The 17,616-nt window shown below is 34.0% G+C and overlaps 1 protein-coding gene across 1 annotated transcript; it reads right to left on the reverse strand.

The window, feature by feature from the left end:
• Positions 1 to 15,226: 15,226 nt before the first annotated feature.
• Positions 15,227 to 16,227, reverse strand: LOC149160752 (wound-induced protein 1-like). Its single transcript, XM_089435400.1, has one exon. It carries the CDS (start codon positions 15,912 to 15,914, stop codon positions 15,609 to 15,611), a length of 306 nt encoding a protein of 101 aa, XP_089291526.1. The 5' UTR covers positions 15,915 to 16,227; the 3' UTR covers positions 15,227 to 15,608.
• Positions 16,228 to 17,616: the final 1,389 nt, after the last annotated feature.

Below are 17,616 nucleotides of genomic sequence, written 5' to 3' on the forward strand. Positions count from 1 at the left end.
AATGCCTAAATTTCTTGCGATAATAACATTGGACATTATATTTGCTCCATGGTGTGCTTCTCTGAGTTTGGCTTTTTGGAGGTCTCCACTGCTGTGCTATATGATGATGTTATGATTTTCCTCTGCTTCAGCCTTTGCCTCGCTTGTTGCGCCTATATATCCTCTGCCTCTACCTCTGCCAAAAGAGAGTTACGTTTTGAAATATTGTTCTATGGAATCTTCTACCAAGTTGAGTCTTGTTCCATGTGCCAGAAGTGATCCAGTCAATTGTTTTACTAAGAAAGTTGTAAAATCTTTAGATTCCAAAATAGTTGTTATGATCATGTCATATTTATTGCGCAGACTTTGAAAGACTTTTTCAACAATATTTTGATCTGTAATTGGTTTCACCAATGAGTTTGATGTGATTAACTATTCCCATGACTCTAGTCATGAAATGATCCACATTCTTTGTGTCAGTCATCTTTAGGGTTTTGAATTGTGTTCTCAATATATGCAACTTATCAGTCTTCATTGTTTCATTACTTTGATACACAACTTTCAAAATATCCCAAGCTTCTTTTGTTGTTGATGCACTGGTTATCTTGTCGAAGATAGAATCATCGACTAAGTTTTGTATCCAACATTTGGCTCTGTGCTCTTTCTTTCTGAATTCTGCAGCGACATTCCTCTGATTATTGTTCATGGCTGCTAATTGTTCTTGGGTCAGTTCTACATAACCGTTCGGAAGGGTATCTCAACATTCTTGGGCTTATAGAAATATCTTCATTCTTAAAGACCAAAACTCATAATTTTTAGCAAACAAAATCAAGACCTATGGCAAAGTGCTAGAAGAAACCATTTCTTCAAATACAAATGTGCCTGTTTTTTAAACAAAAAAATTCCAAGACTAAAAAAACATTTTTCCAAAAAATGTAATACTTTTTGTTTCACTAACCAACTGCGTCTCTTTCTTTTTTATTTAAATACTCCCTTTCAAGAAAGTTTATTTTAAATAAAAAATATCAATACAAAAGACCTTTTTTTTTTAAATGACTTTTATAAAAAAAAACACTTTTTGGAATGAGAACCATCATTTTTAAAAATCGTATCCTTTCATGAACAAAAATAGTTTTCAAATTGTATTAAAATATGGTATTCGTGAATATAAAGAACGTGACCTTATTTTTTTAATCGCACGAAATCTGCCGAATAGAACTTTGAAACACGGAATTAAAGCGTTTGACTCCTCCAACGACTTCGTTTTTTTTCTTCGGCTTTTTTTTGGCAGTTCCAATTGGATTTTCGGCTCCTATGAGAAAGAATAAAAAGTGAAAAATTTGGAGCGGAAATTGTTCTTCTTAATATTCAAAATAGCTTAAATATAGTTTAAATAAATTACATTGTAAATATCAATAATAAATTATTAAAATAGAACTCTATAATGATGACATGGAACCAAAGTAAAACTAAACTGTCAATGACACCTAACAAACAAGAGAATCAATACGATGACACCAAGAGAATCAATACGATGACACGTAACAAACAATGAGATAAATTTATAACTAAAAAAATTGTCTAATAATTTGGGCTTTTTCAATGCAACTTAATAGGCCTAATGTATGGTTATTAAAGTTGAATTGGAATTCAACTCTGTACCAACAAACTCTTTTAAACATTATCATTTTCATATGAAGCGTTTGATGATTTGGGCTTTTTCCTTTTGCGATACAACTTAATAGGCCTAATACATGGTTATTAAATTTGAGTTGGAATTCAATTCCGTACCAACCAACTCCCTTAAACATGATCATTTTCATATGAAGTGTCTAATGTTATGGGCTTTTTCCTTTTGCAATGCAACTTAATAGGCCTAATGCATGGTTATTAGTCCTTGCCTTTGAGCAGTGTAGGGGCTATAACATTCGTTTAGCGTTGACTTAGCATTAGTTTTTTTGACTTATCCTTGTATAATTCCATGTTTTAAACCACATTTTAATAAAAATATTTTATCAAACAAAATTTTATGGAAAGTATCAGTTTCGATGTCTTATTGCAGGGAAGAGCTCATGGTTTTTGTGATTTCTATTAAAACTTACCATAAATAGTTTTGTACTTCTATTTATAGCTATTTTAATGCTAGTTTCAACTTAGCATTAATTTAAAAACATTTAATGTTTTGAATACTTTTAATTAAAACATAAACCAAATATTTAACCCAAACCGAAAGAGTATCGTGTAACTAACTATGCACTATTGGCATGTTAGCCATCTGTCACCTTGCATCAAACTCAACCATTGGTACTTGGTTATATTAACCCTATGTGTCCTACTTTAATCCTTCTTCTCCTCTGAAGGCTCGACTCATCCTTATGAGTGCATCGGACTGGAGTAGTAGAAGGAAAGATGAAGGACCGAAGTAGAAGAATGATGAAGGCTTGACTCATCTTCATGAGAGCACTGGAGTAGCAGTCCAGTCTCATAGCCCAATGAGGTAATGAGGAAGAAGAATGGAGCAACCAATCCTGAAATTCAGAAATGAAATTAAGAAATTATTGCATTCTCTGTCGGAAACTACTGTATTTTTTGTACTACATTTTTTGTATTACATATAGTTGTAGGTAATGCTTACAACGTAATTGTTATTGTATTACTAAAATAATGTATTATGGTTGTCTATCCTCAAATCTCATTCTCGAAGCATTCCTTAATTCAAGAAATATAATCCTACAACGTAATTGTTATTGTATTACTAAAATAATGTATTATGGTTGTCTATCCTCAAATCTCATTCTCGAAGCATTCCTTAATTCAAGAAATATAAAAAACAACTTGTAATTTGTAATTTGTTACTGCATAAAAAGAACTTGATATTACCTGCACATTGATCGGGTGACCATATTTGGTTTCTCATATTGCTTCCCCTCTATTTTGTTCTTATCTGCCACTTGACTTGAATGCAAGGCACACAAGGCCTCCCAACATGAATAGTTCAAAATATCCAACCCGTGTGCACGCCTATCCCATCCTCCTCTCCTCCTTAAACATGCCCCTTCCTCCCCTTCTAAAGAGTAAAAAACATGAGAGAATTAAACATGATTTTTTCTAAAGAGTAAAAACACAAAAGGGTTGAAGCCTTCGAAAAAATTTGACAACAAAATAAGGCCTAAACTACAAAAAAAAGGTTGTCATTACTTACTTTACCCATTATGGGGGCAGTGGTTTCTGCTTCTGACTTAGTTGCTCCTTTTCCCATTATGGGGGCAGTTGCTTCTGCTTCTGACTTAGTTGCTCCTGATCAAGGAAAGGGATATTCATATCTAGGCAAATGGAGCAATGCATAGATGAGCTCTTGGCAGATCAAGATAATCAATTCGGCTTCATCACCTTGGCACTTGTTTCAAATGCTTAGAACGAATGTTTATATTCTCGGTATAGATTCCTCTCTCGACACTTTATTATATTACTTTATTATCTTGTTCCACCTGAATGAGTTTTCATAGCTATAATCGATAGAAAGACCGGTTCTTCCTGATACCGCTCTGAGTGTACATCGAATTGGTTTGGTTAGCCATCTACCCATAACGGTTATGTCAGAAAATGATTAGAATGAATGTGGAGATTCTGGGTATAGATTCCTCTCCCAGCACACATTATTATCCTGTTCCGCCTGAATGTGTTTTCATTGCTATAATCAATAGAAACATAGGTTTGTCTTGATACTGCTTTGAGTACATTGAATTGGTTTGGTTCGCCATCTACCCATAACGGCTATGCTGGCAAGAAAAGATGTTATGCCTTTTGTTAGAATACCCTTACTTGAACAACTACTAGACCAAGAAAAATCTCTGGGATTTACTACAACTGCCTTGCACAAATCTTGTTTTCTTTAAAGATGGTTCATTTCACTTTTTTCCTATGCATAGGGATTGATCTGGTGAAGCACGTCTCCTGTTTCTTTGGGGCACGAGAATCATTTGATCGAAATCTGAGATTTCAGGTTGCCTCCTCCGTGTGGTGTTACATTTCTTATATTCCTCAGAATGTTCATACAACAACAACAACTTAGGCCACCAGAAAATCCTTTGTACGTTCGAAGGGGAGGACTAGGACCCTCGCTGCTACTGGCTTTGAGTTGGTTACTGGTGGCATTGTTACAAATTCTCTTACTGGTAGGTCGAAGAAAGAAATGAGCATGGCTTGCATGCTTTTACCCTTGAGCAAAGAAACGCCTGCTAGCAGGTATCCACGACTGCAGGTCAAATCTACCCTGGCTGGTCCGAAAAAGAAACAGTCATAAACTCAAGTATTATCCTGCAACAATCTGAGCTTTGGAGTAACTTTGGTTTTGATATCATGCATTCTCCACCAACATTTCATGTTCCAGCATTAATATGTGCTCTAGGTAATGTTAAAGCTATAGCTCCTGGTGATGATGCAGAGGCAAGATCATTTGAATCAGTTTCATCGAAAGCCCATTCGTTCCAATTCCAGTGCCTTTTCTAGTCCAAAATCAATCTAGGTCCAAAAGCTATATGATGCGTTCCGTCCAAAAGCTATATGATGCACTCCATGGGAATGAACGACTGACCTGGGTTAGATTCTTGGCTAAGTGAGGGTGGGGCACGTGGGCTACATGCAAGCCTTGCGTGCCTATCCTACACGTTCTTTTCCTTATTCTTTTTTAATTTTATGTTTATTGTTGCTTTACGAAATCTTATGTTATTGTTCGAATTGAGAAACTTTTTTTTTAATTTTATGTTTATTGTTGCTTTCCACAATAGTATGTTATTGTTCAAATTAACAAAATAAGTATTCACCCACCCAATTCATATTTATCGGTGAATCTGTGGAGGTAGTGACCGAGCGAGATCCTAATCGGTTCCAATCTCGAACTTTCAAAAAAATTGCCATTTTATTTTTAATAACATTATGTTATTCGATTGGAAATGGAGCAATAATGATAGGCTCACACCTTAGTTGGTAAACACGATAATCCAAAGTGATAACACAACAATCTTGATAATCTGGCAAGAGAACAATTGAGCAATTATTTATCTTCTTTGCGTTATTTGTTTTTTTTTAAATTATCTAGCACCGTTGATTCCATTTCTTCCCATTAACTTCAAAATCAACATTAGCACCCTTGTTCCCTATCAAAACAAACTGCTACAAGGCCATGATTTATCTTGTTTCCACACTTTCTTGACAACATGTAGCCTTGGCAAAGTTGAAACTTTCTTCCAGAGGCATCATTCCCATACTAAGGGGGTGATTAACCAATGCTTGTAAAAAAGGGTGATAAACCAATGCTCGTAAAAAAGCATTTTCATTGTTCGTAGGCACATCCTTGAATTTATCGATTGTTACAACTACAACATTCAAGTTTTCCTTTGACATTGTATGTTTACACCAGTGTAAGGGTAATTTAATTGTGAACTAATTCCCCTATTAAAAAAATGTGAAAGAATATACATAGTCCACAACTCCCCGTTGCAACCATGGTTGGTTGTGGTACAATTTATCATCTCTTTCTCAGAAGGGGAAACAATATTCCAAGTCATGATTTGGTTGATGATTTCTACTAATCCAACTACGGTGAAAACCCAATGACTACCGTTGCAAGGTTTTCGACATGGTCTCATCCCAAAATTTTGATATATTATTATTGTACGCTTATGCATTCTTGGCATGAACTCCAAAGCCCAATCATTTCTCCTACTTGGCATGAACTCCAAAGCATTCAAATTTTCAAACAAAAATCACTTCATGAAGGTTAGACTAGGTACAAGGATTAAGGATTATGTGTTGATAAAACTCTTCCATTAATAAACTGAAACTTGTATAACATTGTCATAACTTTGTAAATTAACAAGTTACGAATTCTGCTTTATAAATTAATAAGTTATGAATTCTGAATTTTCCCTGTTTAAGTTGCCGGATTCATAAAATTTGCTTAGAGAATATAGACTCTGTAGTTAGGCTATATTCTGAAACATGTATATGCTATAAATATGCATTATAGCAATAAATGTAAAATGTGATTTCAAATTGGCAGGGACTACCCTTTCCTACAATCCTTGTTAAATTTGAATTGGAATTCAATTCCGTACCAACAAACTCTTTTAAACGTTATCATTTTCATATGAAGTATAGTTTGGCATATAACTGGAAACTCTCTTACTGAATGTAACTTTTAGGATACAAACATTATAATATTAGACTTTCCTTAACCCTGTCAAACTTACGAACGTTATAACATTAAAGTTGTTGTAACTCTTTCAAGCGCCAACCACATATTGAGTCATCCCTTGCTACTTGTCACATTGAGCTCTCTTCAATCTCTAGTTGAGTTTATTAACAAACATATAGTTGAGCAACATGAACTGCATTTAGCAATAAACAACAAAATTGGCTTACTGTATAATATGACAATTAAAATAAAATAAATAGGGCATAATACAGGCCACAGATGGATTTTGAATCCCAGAAAATGTTTGCATTACGGTTGACCGTATTAGATATTAACAATGCAAGGGGTTGGTGTGCTTCTTGAACTGAAAAATTTCTTCGGTGGGATGTTTTTGTGTCCCCCTCAATTTTTGTACACACAGCAACAAACACACCATGTTAAAAAACACCTTGCAGTGAAAACATAGATCCTTCTACGTCCGCTTCAAAAGCAAAGACAACATTTATAACTACCATTAAAAAATCTAAAGAAGACTTTATGCTAGAAATTGAAATGCTATTACAGAATTGTTGATTCATTAGTTGACGTTGAAATACCTTTCCAACATGTAGCTTTTTGACGTGCTCATTACAAAAAGCTAGGGTGAATCTCCACTCCCTTTGGTAGTGTCAACCAAAAACCCAGTCTGCTTGTGTATAAGTTTACCATTTTCAGGAACAACCTCATAACGCTCCCTCTCTTTTTCTAGTACAAAGTGAGAATTAACTCTTAAATGAGTTTCAAATGTAGAAAAGAAAAAATGAGCTACAATGGCTTGAATGTCCATATTGGAAACTGAACTACAATGTTCCGCATGGAGCACATCTCATCCCATGACATTTGAGAAATCATTCTATCACCGATTAAAGGCAACTTCTGAGAATATTGTAATGGAACACATGCTATGCCAGCTTAACTCTCCATTAGTCATTAGATCTATGTACTCCTCCCAGTGTACCTCGTCCTTGATAAATTTGTTGAGTGTGGTCTATTTTGTATCGAAGGAACAAAATATCTCTATTCTAAATATCTACCTCCAATCTTGACCTTTGTGCTGGTTTTGTTTGCTTTTTGAGGTATGAGTTCTAGTATAGGTCTCAGTATTGTTAAGGAACACATGATATGCCAACTTAACTCTCCATTAGTCATTGGATCTATGTACTCCTTGCACCTCGTCCTTGATAAATTTGTTGAGTGTGGTCTATTTTGTATCGATGGAACAAAATAGCTCTATTCTAAACATCTACCTCCAATCTTGACTTTTGTGCGGGTTTTGTTTGCTTTCTAAGGCATGAGTTCTAGTATAGGTCTCAGTCTTAAAGCCTCTCTTTTTCCAGTCTAGAATTTCAAACTCACGTCCATAAGTGAAGCCAACAGAAACTGAGGGACACTGTGTCTGTTATCGGATAGTATGGCCATCATTTTCAAATGATTTCATATTGAAACAATTCACCAGGCACTCATATCTGCAATTCGAATAGCTCAAACGGCATTTTCACTTGCAATTTGAACAATTTTACAAGTAAAAATAAATCCAAGGGTTAATTTTTTGATTGAAAACAACACTTACAATTTTCTGTCACACTAATATCTTTTCACTCTTAAAAGTAAGGGAAATAACACTTGAGATTAAATGTTTAACAAATGCAAACTACATCACAGTCTGAAATCTACACTTACTGTTGGGATCTTATTTGAGATAACAAGAAACAGATTGCTTTCCTTTTTGTGAACTGATTGTGGCATTATTGGCTTTCTTAGCCGACAACTTATCGTCTATGAGTATTTAAAAAAAAAAAATTGTTTGAAGGGGCTTTGCATGATAATGTCAAGGTAAACATTTTAAAAAAGGCTAATCATTCGAACAATGAAGTACCAGTAAGCTTTCAAATTCAATGTTCTTAATGGTGCCCAAGAAAAGTCTCAAGAATCATGATAGTTATGAATCCATTAAATGTAGGATTAGATTATAGTGAAAATGAAAAATATTATTTTTCCAAATGTTAATAAAGGCATGTTAAGAAATTAGAAACTTCTCGGTCACTTATAAAAATTAGAATACAATTGGTTCAAAAACGTGCACACATGGAAAAGCACACCATCTCTCATACTTTTCCCTGTCATTTGCATGCTCAACACCTATATAATAAGTCGTTCCCCTAGCTCGAAGCACTTTTGTCTAGCCTTTCAACCCCATTTCTTATAGACACAACAGAAAATAGGTAAACCATATTTGCTAGGAGCTCAGTCACAGAGCCTGTCTATGACCGTTTATTTTCCTTAGACAACTATGGATCTAGAAAATATGGAGGTTATACCAGCCAATTATGTTCAAGACGCTCAAGGATCTCTATGAGGTCAAGAACACCAATCGACTCTTCTTCTTCAAGAGCAAGATTCTCTCCATCAAGATGGAGGAGAATGAGATAGTTGTACCATTCATTTCATGGATCAAGGAGCTCAAGAACAAGTTAGGAGATATCGGTGAAGCTATGTCAAATATAGATCTGGTCATGATTACCATGAATGGTATGACTGATGAGTATCAGATGTTCATCACTGGCTTGAATGCAAGAGAAAAAGCCCCGGTGTTTGAAGAATTGATAGGGATCCTCATGCAAGAGGAGGAAAGGCGACTCACTCATAAACCCTAGAGTTCAGATCTGGCCTTAATGGCGAAGAAGAAGCCCTTTAGAGGAAAGCCAAATGCAACACAGAAGAGTAGCGCAGCCCCATAGAGAAAGATGCCCTCACCTCAAGGTACGTCTTTCAATAGAAATGACTCTGTGACTAAATGTTTTTATTGTGGTAGAACTGGCCATATAGCCAAATATTGTATGAAAAAGAAATTTGATGAAGGTCGGAAGAGACATAAGCAGCATGTCGGTGATTTTGCTGATGAGGAATAGAGTAAAAACATCAGACTGTTCATATCTAACTCTGCACTTTCGGCTAAGGAGGATGAAACAGATACCTAGTTTGTCGACTCAGGTGCATCCATCCACATGACAGGGAACAGACAGTGGTTTGAAGACTTCAAAGATACCAACAGTGGAGCAAACATCTATCTTGGCGATGATAGAGGGTAGCAAATCAAAGGTTATGGTAATATTCCTGTTGTTTTGCCTGATGGAAATATTAGACATATCCATAATGTTATGTATGTACCTGAGATAAAAAAGAATTTGATCTCTGTTTCTACTATGACTGATCAGAACCTCAAGGTAGAGTTTTGTAAATCATATTGTGCGACTAAAGACCTGTTATATTCTATGAAGCCTATTGCATCAGGTATTCATGTGGGAGGATTGTACAAGTTAAATGTCAAAAGCGCACCACATCAGGCATTGGCATCATCTGCCATGACTACAGTGGACTTATGGCACCAGAGGTTCGGCCATATTAACTTCAATGATTTGTTGCTTTTACAGAAAAGAGGTATGGTCGAAGGTCTTCCTGTTTTAAAATCTTCTCATATTGATTGTGATGCATGTGCACTGGGAAAGTTGCACAGAGATGAATTTCCTGTGAATCCTGATAGAAGGAAGAGAGATATACTGGAGTTGGTACACACCTATGCGGGCCTATGCGGGTCTATGCAGACAAGATCGTTAGGTAGTGCATACTATTTTTTATTGTTTATTGATGACTGTACTAGATTTACTTGGGTGTATTTCCTCAGGAAGAAGAGAAACACTTTTGAATACTTCAAGGAGTTCAGAAGTATGGTTGAAAAACAGACAGGTAAATGCATTAGGATTCTTTGCTCGGATCAAGGGGGAGAGTACAAGAAAGCTTCTATACTCAAACATTGCAAAGATAATGGGATACAACAACAGTTTACAGTACGCCACACTCCTCAACAAAACGAGGTTGCAAAGAGGAAGAACAAAACCCTTGTGGAGTGTGCTCGCAGTATGTTGAAAGGTAAGAATCTTTCTAACGGCTTTTGGGCTAAAGCGATTAATACTGCAGTATATCTAAAGAATAGGAGTCCAACAAGAAGTTTAGATTTTAAAACTCCTTTTGAAGCTTTATTTGGTTATAAGCCTGTAGTTAAGCATTTGAGAGTTTTTGGCAGCAAAGCCTTTGCTCATATCCCAAAGGAAGATAGAAAGAAACTTGACTCAAAGGCCATCAAATGTATTTTTGTTGGCTATTGTACAGAATTTAAGGCTTACAAACTATTTAATCCCTCTACTCATAAAGTGTTTGCAAGTAGAGATGTAGTGTTTCATGAGCAGGTTAATGATGGAAGCCATGAGAGTGCTAAGGAAGAATGGCACGTGCCCTTGTTGGTGGAAGAAGGAGGTGATGAATCAGGTGACAGCAATGAGCAACAACAGATGCAATAGTAGTAGGAAGGGAATGAAGATGATGTAGCTGTCAAGGCAAGTCCAGAAAATAATGATGAGACAAGGTTTAAAGCTACCCCACCACTCAGGAGATCAGGTAGGAAAGCTCAATTGCGAGCAAGATATAGGGAAAATGCTTTTCTAACTAGTATGATGAATGTTGTTGAACCTTCTAATTATAAGGAAGCAAATGAATGTAGTGAATGGAAAGTAGCTATGGAACAGGAATATGAATCTATAATCAGAAACAACACTTGGGAGCTGGTTGAACTTCCCAAAGGGAAACAAACCATAGGTTGTAAATGGTTGTATAAACCCAAGATGAATGCAGATGGAACCATAGATAAATTAAAATCTAGATTGGTAGCAAAGGTGTTTTAAGGTACCTACAAGGAACTATAGACTATGGTATTATTTACACTGATTCTTCTGATGTTAGATTGACAAGATTTATAGATTCCGACTGGGTTGGAAATTTAGACGACCACATATCCATAACAGGATATGCATTCAGCATTGGATCCGAGGTGATTACATGGAGCAGGAAGAAACAAAACACAGTTTCCTTGTCTTCAGTATAAGCAGAGTATCAAGCTATGTGTGCAGCAACATGTGAGGCAGTTTGGTTGAGGAGACTTCTCCAGGATGTCAGGGAAAAACATAAAGATGCAACAACAATCAGATGTGACAACCAAAGTTCAATCAAACTTGCTAATAATCCAGTGTTTCACAAAAACACTAAACACATTGATACACAATTCCACTTTGTCAGGGAGAAAGTTCAATCAAAAGAAATCCATCTTGTATATTGTAAAACGTGTGATAATGTTGCAAACATTTTCACTAAGCCTCTTGTCAAAATTAACTTTGAAATGTTTAAGGAGATGTTAGGCATATTTGTGAACCTCTTCTCCATTAAGGAGGAGTGTTGAAGATAATGGAGAATCCTACAATAGTGTGAGTTGGTTTACAAGACCTTAGAATATGAATTGGTTTCTATTTCTTAGGGCATGGTTCTAACTTCCCTATTGCTATGTATGCTATATAATGTTCGAAATATATTGAAAATGTAGAGCGTTCTGTAGAGCCAAACTCTCATGGTTCAGACTCTCCTTCGTAGAGCTAACTAGTGAGTTTTATTTATTAATTCAAGCATCTCATTTTGACAAATTAGACCAAGCAACTAATGTTACAAAAGCAAGGCAAGCCTATGACAAAAAACTACGAAGATCTTACCGGGATATATTGATATATTAATAAAGGATGGCATGGCAAGACAAATCAGTACACCATTTCCTTTTTCAATTTCTAGCACTAGAGTTGCTTATGCAATAAAGAAAGGAGGTTGAGTGTGGTACAATTCCCCTATTTATTAATAGCAAGTCGAGCTGAGCTCGCACATGACAGTCTCTACTTTCGGATCTTTATTTTATGAAGCTCTTCCCAGTCTGAAGTCAAGCTATGAAGCTGAGGTCGTCGAGCTATCAAATAAGCAAGAATATTGATTTTGAATGACTCGAATGCTTATCAAGGTGAGTTCCAATCCCCTTCCTTATAGGGAGGACCAGAGGGGACCAAGAAAATAGAATCTAACACGCACCGCCTTGTTCGGTGAAACAGACAGAGTGCTCAATCCCTAACTTGTTTGTTCCGCGAGTGGGATTACAATCTTGCGAGTGCTAGTAGTTGTACGAGTGGATAGCAGGAAGCTCCCAAACTATATCCATACCCATGCTTGGTTGATCTGCTTACTCATATGGCTCCACTGCTCTGCTCTATACAGTAAGTGCATAAAGAGAACTAGAATCTGCAATTACTTGTTTCCCAAAACACTGTTTCACTTTGCTACGCTTGGTGTTCCAACAATATATTCTTCCTGTGATAAGGTCTGCTTCGGGTGAGACCGCTTTGATGGGACCATGGCTTGATAACTTCCAGTAAGTGTGACAGAGAAATCTTGTAAATGTAGAGCATCTCGGTGTTTTTGATTTTTCAACATTTTTTTGTTTTCTTTTGGCATGGGGTGCTAAAAAAAATGATAGTGCTGGCAAGTGTATGACACTTGTTACTTTCAGACAGAAGTAGTGGCAGACATACGTTTACAGAAGCAGAAAAATGATGGAAGGTTAATTACTAAGTAGGTAGCTTAATTACTAAGCACACCTCTTGATGACAGACACTGATGGTCGTACACACCTAATGACCTAGTGTAAGATAAATGGGGCTACTTAGCATTTAATACTTACAAACTAATAAGATATTATCCAACCTCCGTGCTTTGGGAAGAAGCCAAATAAAATGACAAATAATGCGATTCGTCCTTAAGAAAAATAAGTCGTCCTTGAAAATAAATACATTTAATACTTATAAATTAATGAGATATTATTCAACCTCTGTGCTTGTGCTTTGGGAAGAGGTCAAATAAAATTGTTCTAAAATGATTGGTACTCGAAAATGAATAAGTAAATTTCATAATCGGCAATATGCTTGGTAAATTAAAAACTTTAGCTTTACTTGTCAAAAGCATTTTGATGGGATTAATAAAAAAGCAAACAGACAGAGAGAGGTCATAGGAGGGAAACAATGAAGGTCTAGGTCAACCTAACTTCGCAGGCTTCGTAAATTCACTTTTTATATAAAAACAAAAATGGAAAAAACGTAACTCCCTCGTTGAAAAATAAAATAAAATGGCACACTACAGTTGCAAATCAGTAACTCCTAATACTATCAATTTTAGCGTACCTGTCACACGAACTAATGCTACAAAACCATTTTGATGGTATTAATAAAAAAGCAAACCCACGAGAGATGTCATGGGAGGGAAATAATGAAGGTCTAGGTCAACCTAACTTCACAGCCTTCATAATTTCACTTTTTATATAAAAACAAAAATGGATAAAACGTAACTCCCCCATTGAAAAATAAAATAAAATGGCATACTAGCGTATTGACCTCAAAATATGAGAATTCATGGATAATTTGGTTTTCACTTGTGAATAGTATAGTCTTAAAAACAATATCTTTAGTATTGAAAAATAACAAAATGACAAGTTGCAAATTGCAAGGATAATTTGACATTTGCTTTCACTGGTGAATGGTACAGTCTTAAAAACAATATCTTTAGTATTGAAAAATAATAAAATGGCAAACTGTAGTGGCAAATTGCAAGGATAATTTGACATTTGTGAATAGAATAGTAATTAAATTTACATATTACAAAATATTAATATATATGGATAGTTTGGAAGGATAATTTGACATTTGTGAATAGAATATTAATTAAATTTACATATTATAAATCACAAATAGTAATTAAATTTTACATATTATAAAATGGAAAAATGCAATTGTAAGGTAAGTATTTACTTGTGAATAAAATAATATTTAACTTTAGTATTAAAAAAAGTTATAAAATGGCATTTTAATAATAGTGTTTATATAGCAAATCAGGTAGGAGAGATTAATGTCTGAGATATTCAGAAAGATTTAATGAATTTTCATTAAAGTTTTGAATATAAAGATGGTTCATTTATATTTTTTTGTAAATTTAAAAAATACTATGCTTAATTATTTGTGAAAATGTTTCAATATTGGATTTTGCATAGTTAATTTTTTTGTTTCAATTCTAATTAGTAACTAAAATGTATTTGTCAGTTTCAATATTAGATTTTACATAGTTATTTTTTTTGTTTCAATTCTCATTTAGTAATTAAAATTTTAATTATGTTCAAATTTTTTTTAACATGTTTTTTTTATATATATTTTTAACAAATATATTGTTTTTGGTATATGTAAATTGATGTTTAATTTGGCTTTTTCATTAGAGATATTTTGAGGTCATGAGTCTGACAAATAAAATTATGAAATAATAGTGGATTTAATAAAATAAGATTATCTTATCAAATTTTGGAGTTTTGGAGTGAAAAAACAAAAAATATTTTTTTTTCAACTTGTATTCCAATTTATCTTCCTATAATTTTACTCAAATTTCGTGGGAAACACTCACTAGATGCTGAAATTAATTTCACATATATATGAACCATAAATATGTAACTCTATTATTAAGGAATCATTTAAAGTATACCAAAACCATTAAAACGGAAGGAAAACTATGCCAGAATCACAATCTCATTGCAAACTAAATAAACTATTAATTGTAAACCAAACTATAATATAATATAATATATATAATCTAATGTGTTATATATCTCTCCAACATTATCATATTTCATAGAAAGGTAATCTTCTCACGCATAAATATAAACAGAAACACGTGGGACATCGTTCCAAGCCTTCTAGTCAGTATATCAAGATGAAAGAAAGTATTAGGAAACATTGAGAGATGTAACAAAAAGACTTTGGCTTGCTTTTCTAACCCTGAAGTTGATAAAAATATATATAAAAAAAGGGTGTAGTTAAATTTTTCGATTAATTTTAATTAAAATTTGAGATTTTGAAAAATTGAGTTGAACTCATTTAAATGAGTAGAATTTAAATGTTTTGGTTTTTTAGGCGTTGAATAGATTCAACCAAATATTTTAAATAACAAAAAGTTCATTTTTTTTTGGAAATTGTTTTATGCAATTCAACTGTCAATCTATTTCATCATGGTAAAATCTATTCATTCCACTAACCAAATCACAAGAATAAAAATGAGTAACAGTTTGAAGAGAATTTTGTTTCAGATATGATCATCACATTCAAACCATGTAAAAAGAAATTGAGACGATTATGTACAGGAAGTGTCTCTTTTAGTTTTTTGAGAATTTCCTCATAATAGGGAACCAACGTGTATACTAGTACATATAGGATCATTACCAGAACAACATATACTGAGATAACTCAGAACAACATATACTGAGATAACCCGTGGGATAAAACGAGTCCCACGGTTCAAGGCCATTAGCATCGGCCGAATCGGTTAACGCAAACACATCAACGAAAACCTAGAAAATTTCAACCAAAAAAAAACTAAAACCAACATGCACCTAACAAATTTCTGTGAAACCCAGTCTAAGCAAAACCATCTGCATATATAATCAAATGGCGAAGACGAGGCCAGGCATGGATTTCTCCTTTGATTTCACAGCGCTGCTCTCCCACATAGGGGAACATAACTGTTTCTCCCGAAGCAGCGAAGGGTTAAAGTCCGTCACAGTGATTGTTGTGTTGAAATATTCTCGAACTTCAGTGATTATCCCATTCTCTACAGTCCAGACGTGAACCCAGTATGGGGTTTCGTCCTCGCAACCTTCGATGAACACCTTGTTACCGAGAGCAGTAATGGAGTGAGGCGTGAAGGTGAAAGAGTGAGGAGAGTAGGGTTCGCCCGTGAGCATACGCATTAGGTATTGATAGCAGGGAGGTCCGTGGAACCACCACTCTAGGTCGGGGGCCAATATCCTCTCCACTGTTTCGGCATCTCTCGACTCCAATGCAGTGTAGAGCTCACGAACCACCTTTATATGTTCTTCTCCGTCCACTGTGCTGATCTCTGCATAGTTTGGATTAGCCAGCGCTGAACAACAGAAATCAAAATATGAGCGAGAGGCTGAAGATGATTAAAGAAATCAGAATATGAGCGAGACGATCAAGATCATCAAAGCTAAAAAATTAGATGCAAAGAGGATAGGGTGGATGCACTTCATGGGATTTGTATATTAATAGTAAACGATTATTGGTTTTTTGCAGAGATCAGGTAGAGAAAGAGCCCGGGAATCTGGGAATACGTTATGCCCGACAAGAGCGTTTAGGGCGGTGTACAGTGAAGATGCCATTGGAACCGAAGGAAAGCGACAAAAACTTTTCCGGAGAAGGAGATTCCAACGTTAAAGTAGTTCGAATGCCATTCTCCCCTGCACAATGGGAGAATATCTGTTTTAAAGTCATATTCCGATTCCTGGAATAACCTGTAATGTGGCCGCATAATGTCGTTACTTTTTGGTACGGGTGTTTGGTTTGGTTGATATCGAAAATAAATCATGATTTCAAGTTTCATCTTATACCAATAATATATATAAAAATGAAGGCTAGATTATTTTGGTACTCTTTGTTATAATGTAATAATAATGAAGGCTAAATTATTTTGGTACTCTTTGTTATAATGTAAAAAGAAGGATATGATCTATCACATGACAAAGGGAAAACTGTTATGGGCGTTAATACACAATATCTGTTTCAGATTTCATGGTGCGTGCCAATGAAATTTTTCTTATTGGTCTTAATACGCAATTTTAATTACTTTTGGTTTATAGTGTAGAGAGATTCTTTACAGGCTATTTTAAACAAGAATAAAATTAATAGGTTAACGAACGGAAATATTGTCCTAATAAAAATATTTCTATTTTAATTCCAATTTCAATTTTTAACTTAATTTTAAATTAAATTTATATATATAAAAAAAAATTTCTTTTCCTAATTTAATACCAAACACAATTTCAATTTTTAAATTAATTTTATATATAAAAAATTGAATTTTTTTTACCAGACATAAAAAAAATTAATTGAAAATAATAAAATTCTAATTTAATACAAGATATAAGAAAAACTAATTGAAAATAAAAAAATTCATCTAAGAATAATATTTGATATTATTATCAGTTATAAAAAATATGTGTAACTAATTCTATTTCCAACTCACATAAGTTATATAAAAAATATATATATTCCTAAGAGTACTATTTGATATTATTATCAGTTATATTTCCAGTTCATATAGTTATATAAGAAAATATATATTCCTAAGGGTAAAATTTGATATTATTATCGGTTATAAAAATATATGTAGATACTTTTATTTCCAATTCACATAGGTTATATACAAAAAAAAAATATTTTTAAGAGTAATATTTGATATCATTATCGATTATAAAAATTATTTATAACTAATTATATTTCCAATTCACATAGGTTATATATGAAAATATATATTAATAACAATAAAATTATTTCAATGTGAAATTTTAATAAAATATTAAAAAAAATTATTTTAATGTAAGTTTTAATGAAATATTTTAATATTTGTAATAAGTAAAATAATTTTATATT

Source organism: Pinus tabuliformis, chromosome 5_2 (genome assembly GCF_031772625.1).
Source record: "Pinus tabuliformis cultivar Carrire ecotype Pingquan chromosome 5_2, CPIR1, whole genome shotgun sequence".
In the NCBI taxonomy this organism is placed as follows: Eukaryota; Viridiplantae; Streptophyta; class Pinopsida; order Pinales; family Pinaceae; genus Pinus; species Pinus tabuliformis.

Excerpts from the sequence above, each read along its gene's own strand:
- LOC149160752 (XM_089435400.1), bottom strand. The coding sequence starts at position 15,914 with ATGCGTATGCTCACGGGCGAACCCTACTCTCCTCACTCTTTCACCTTC.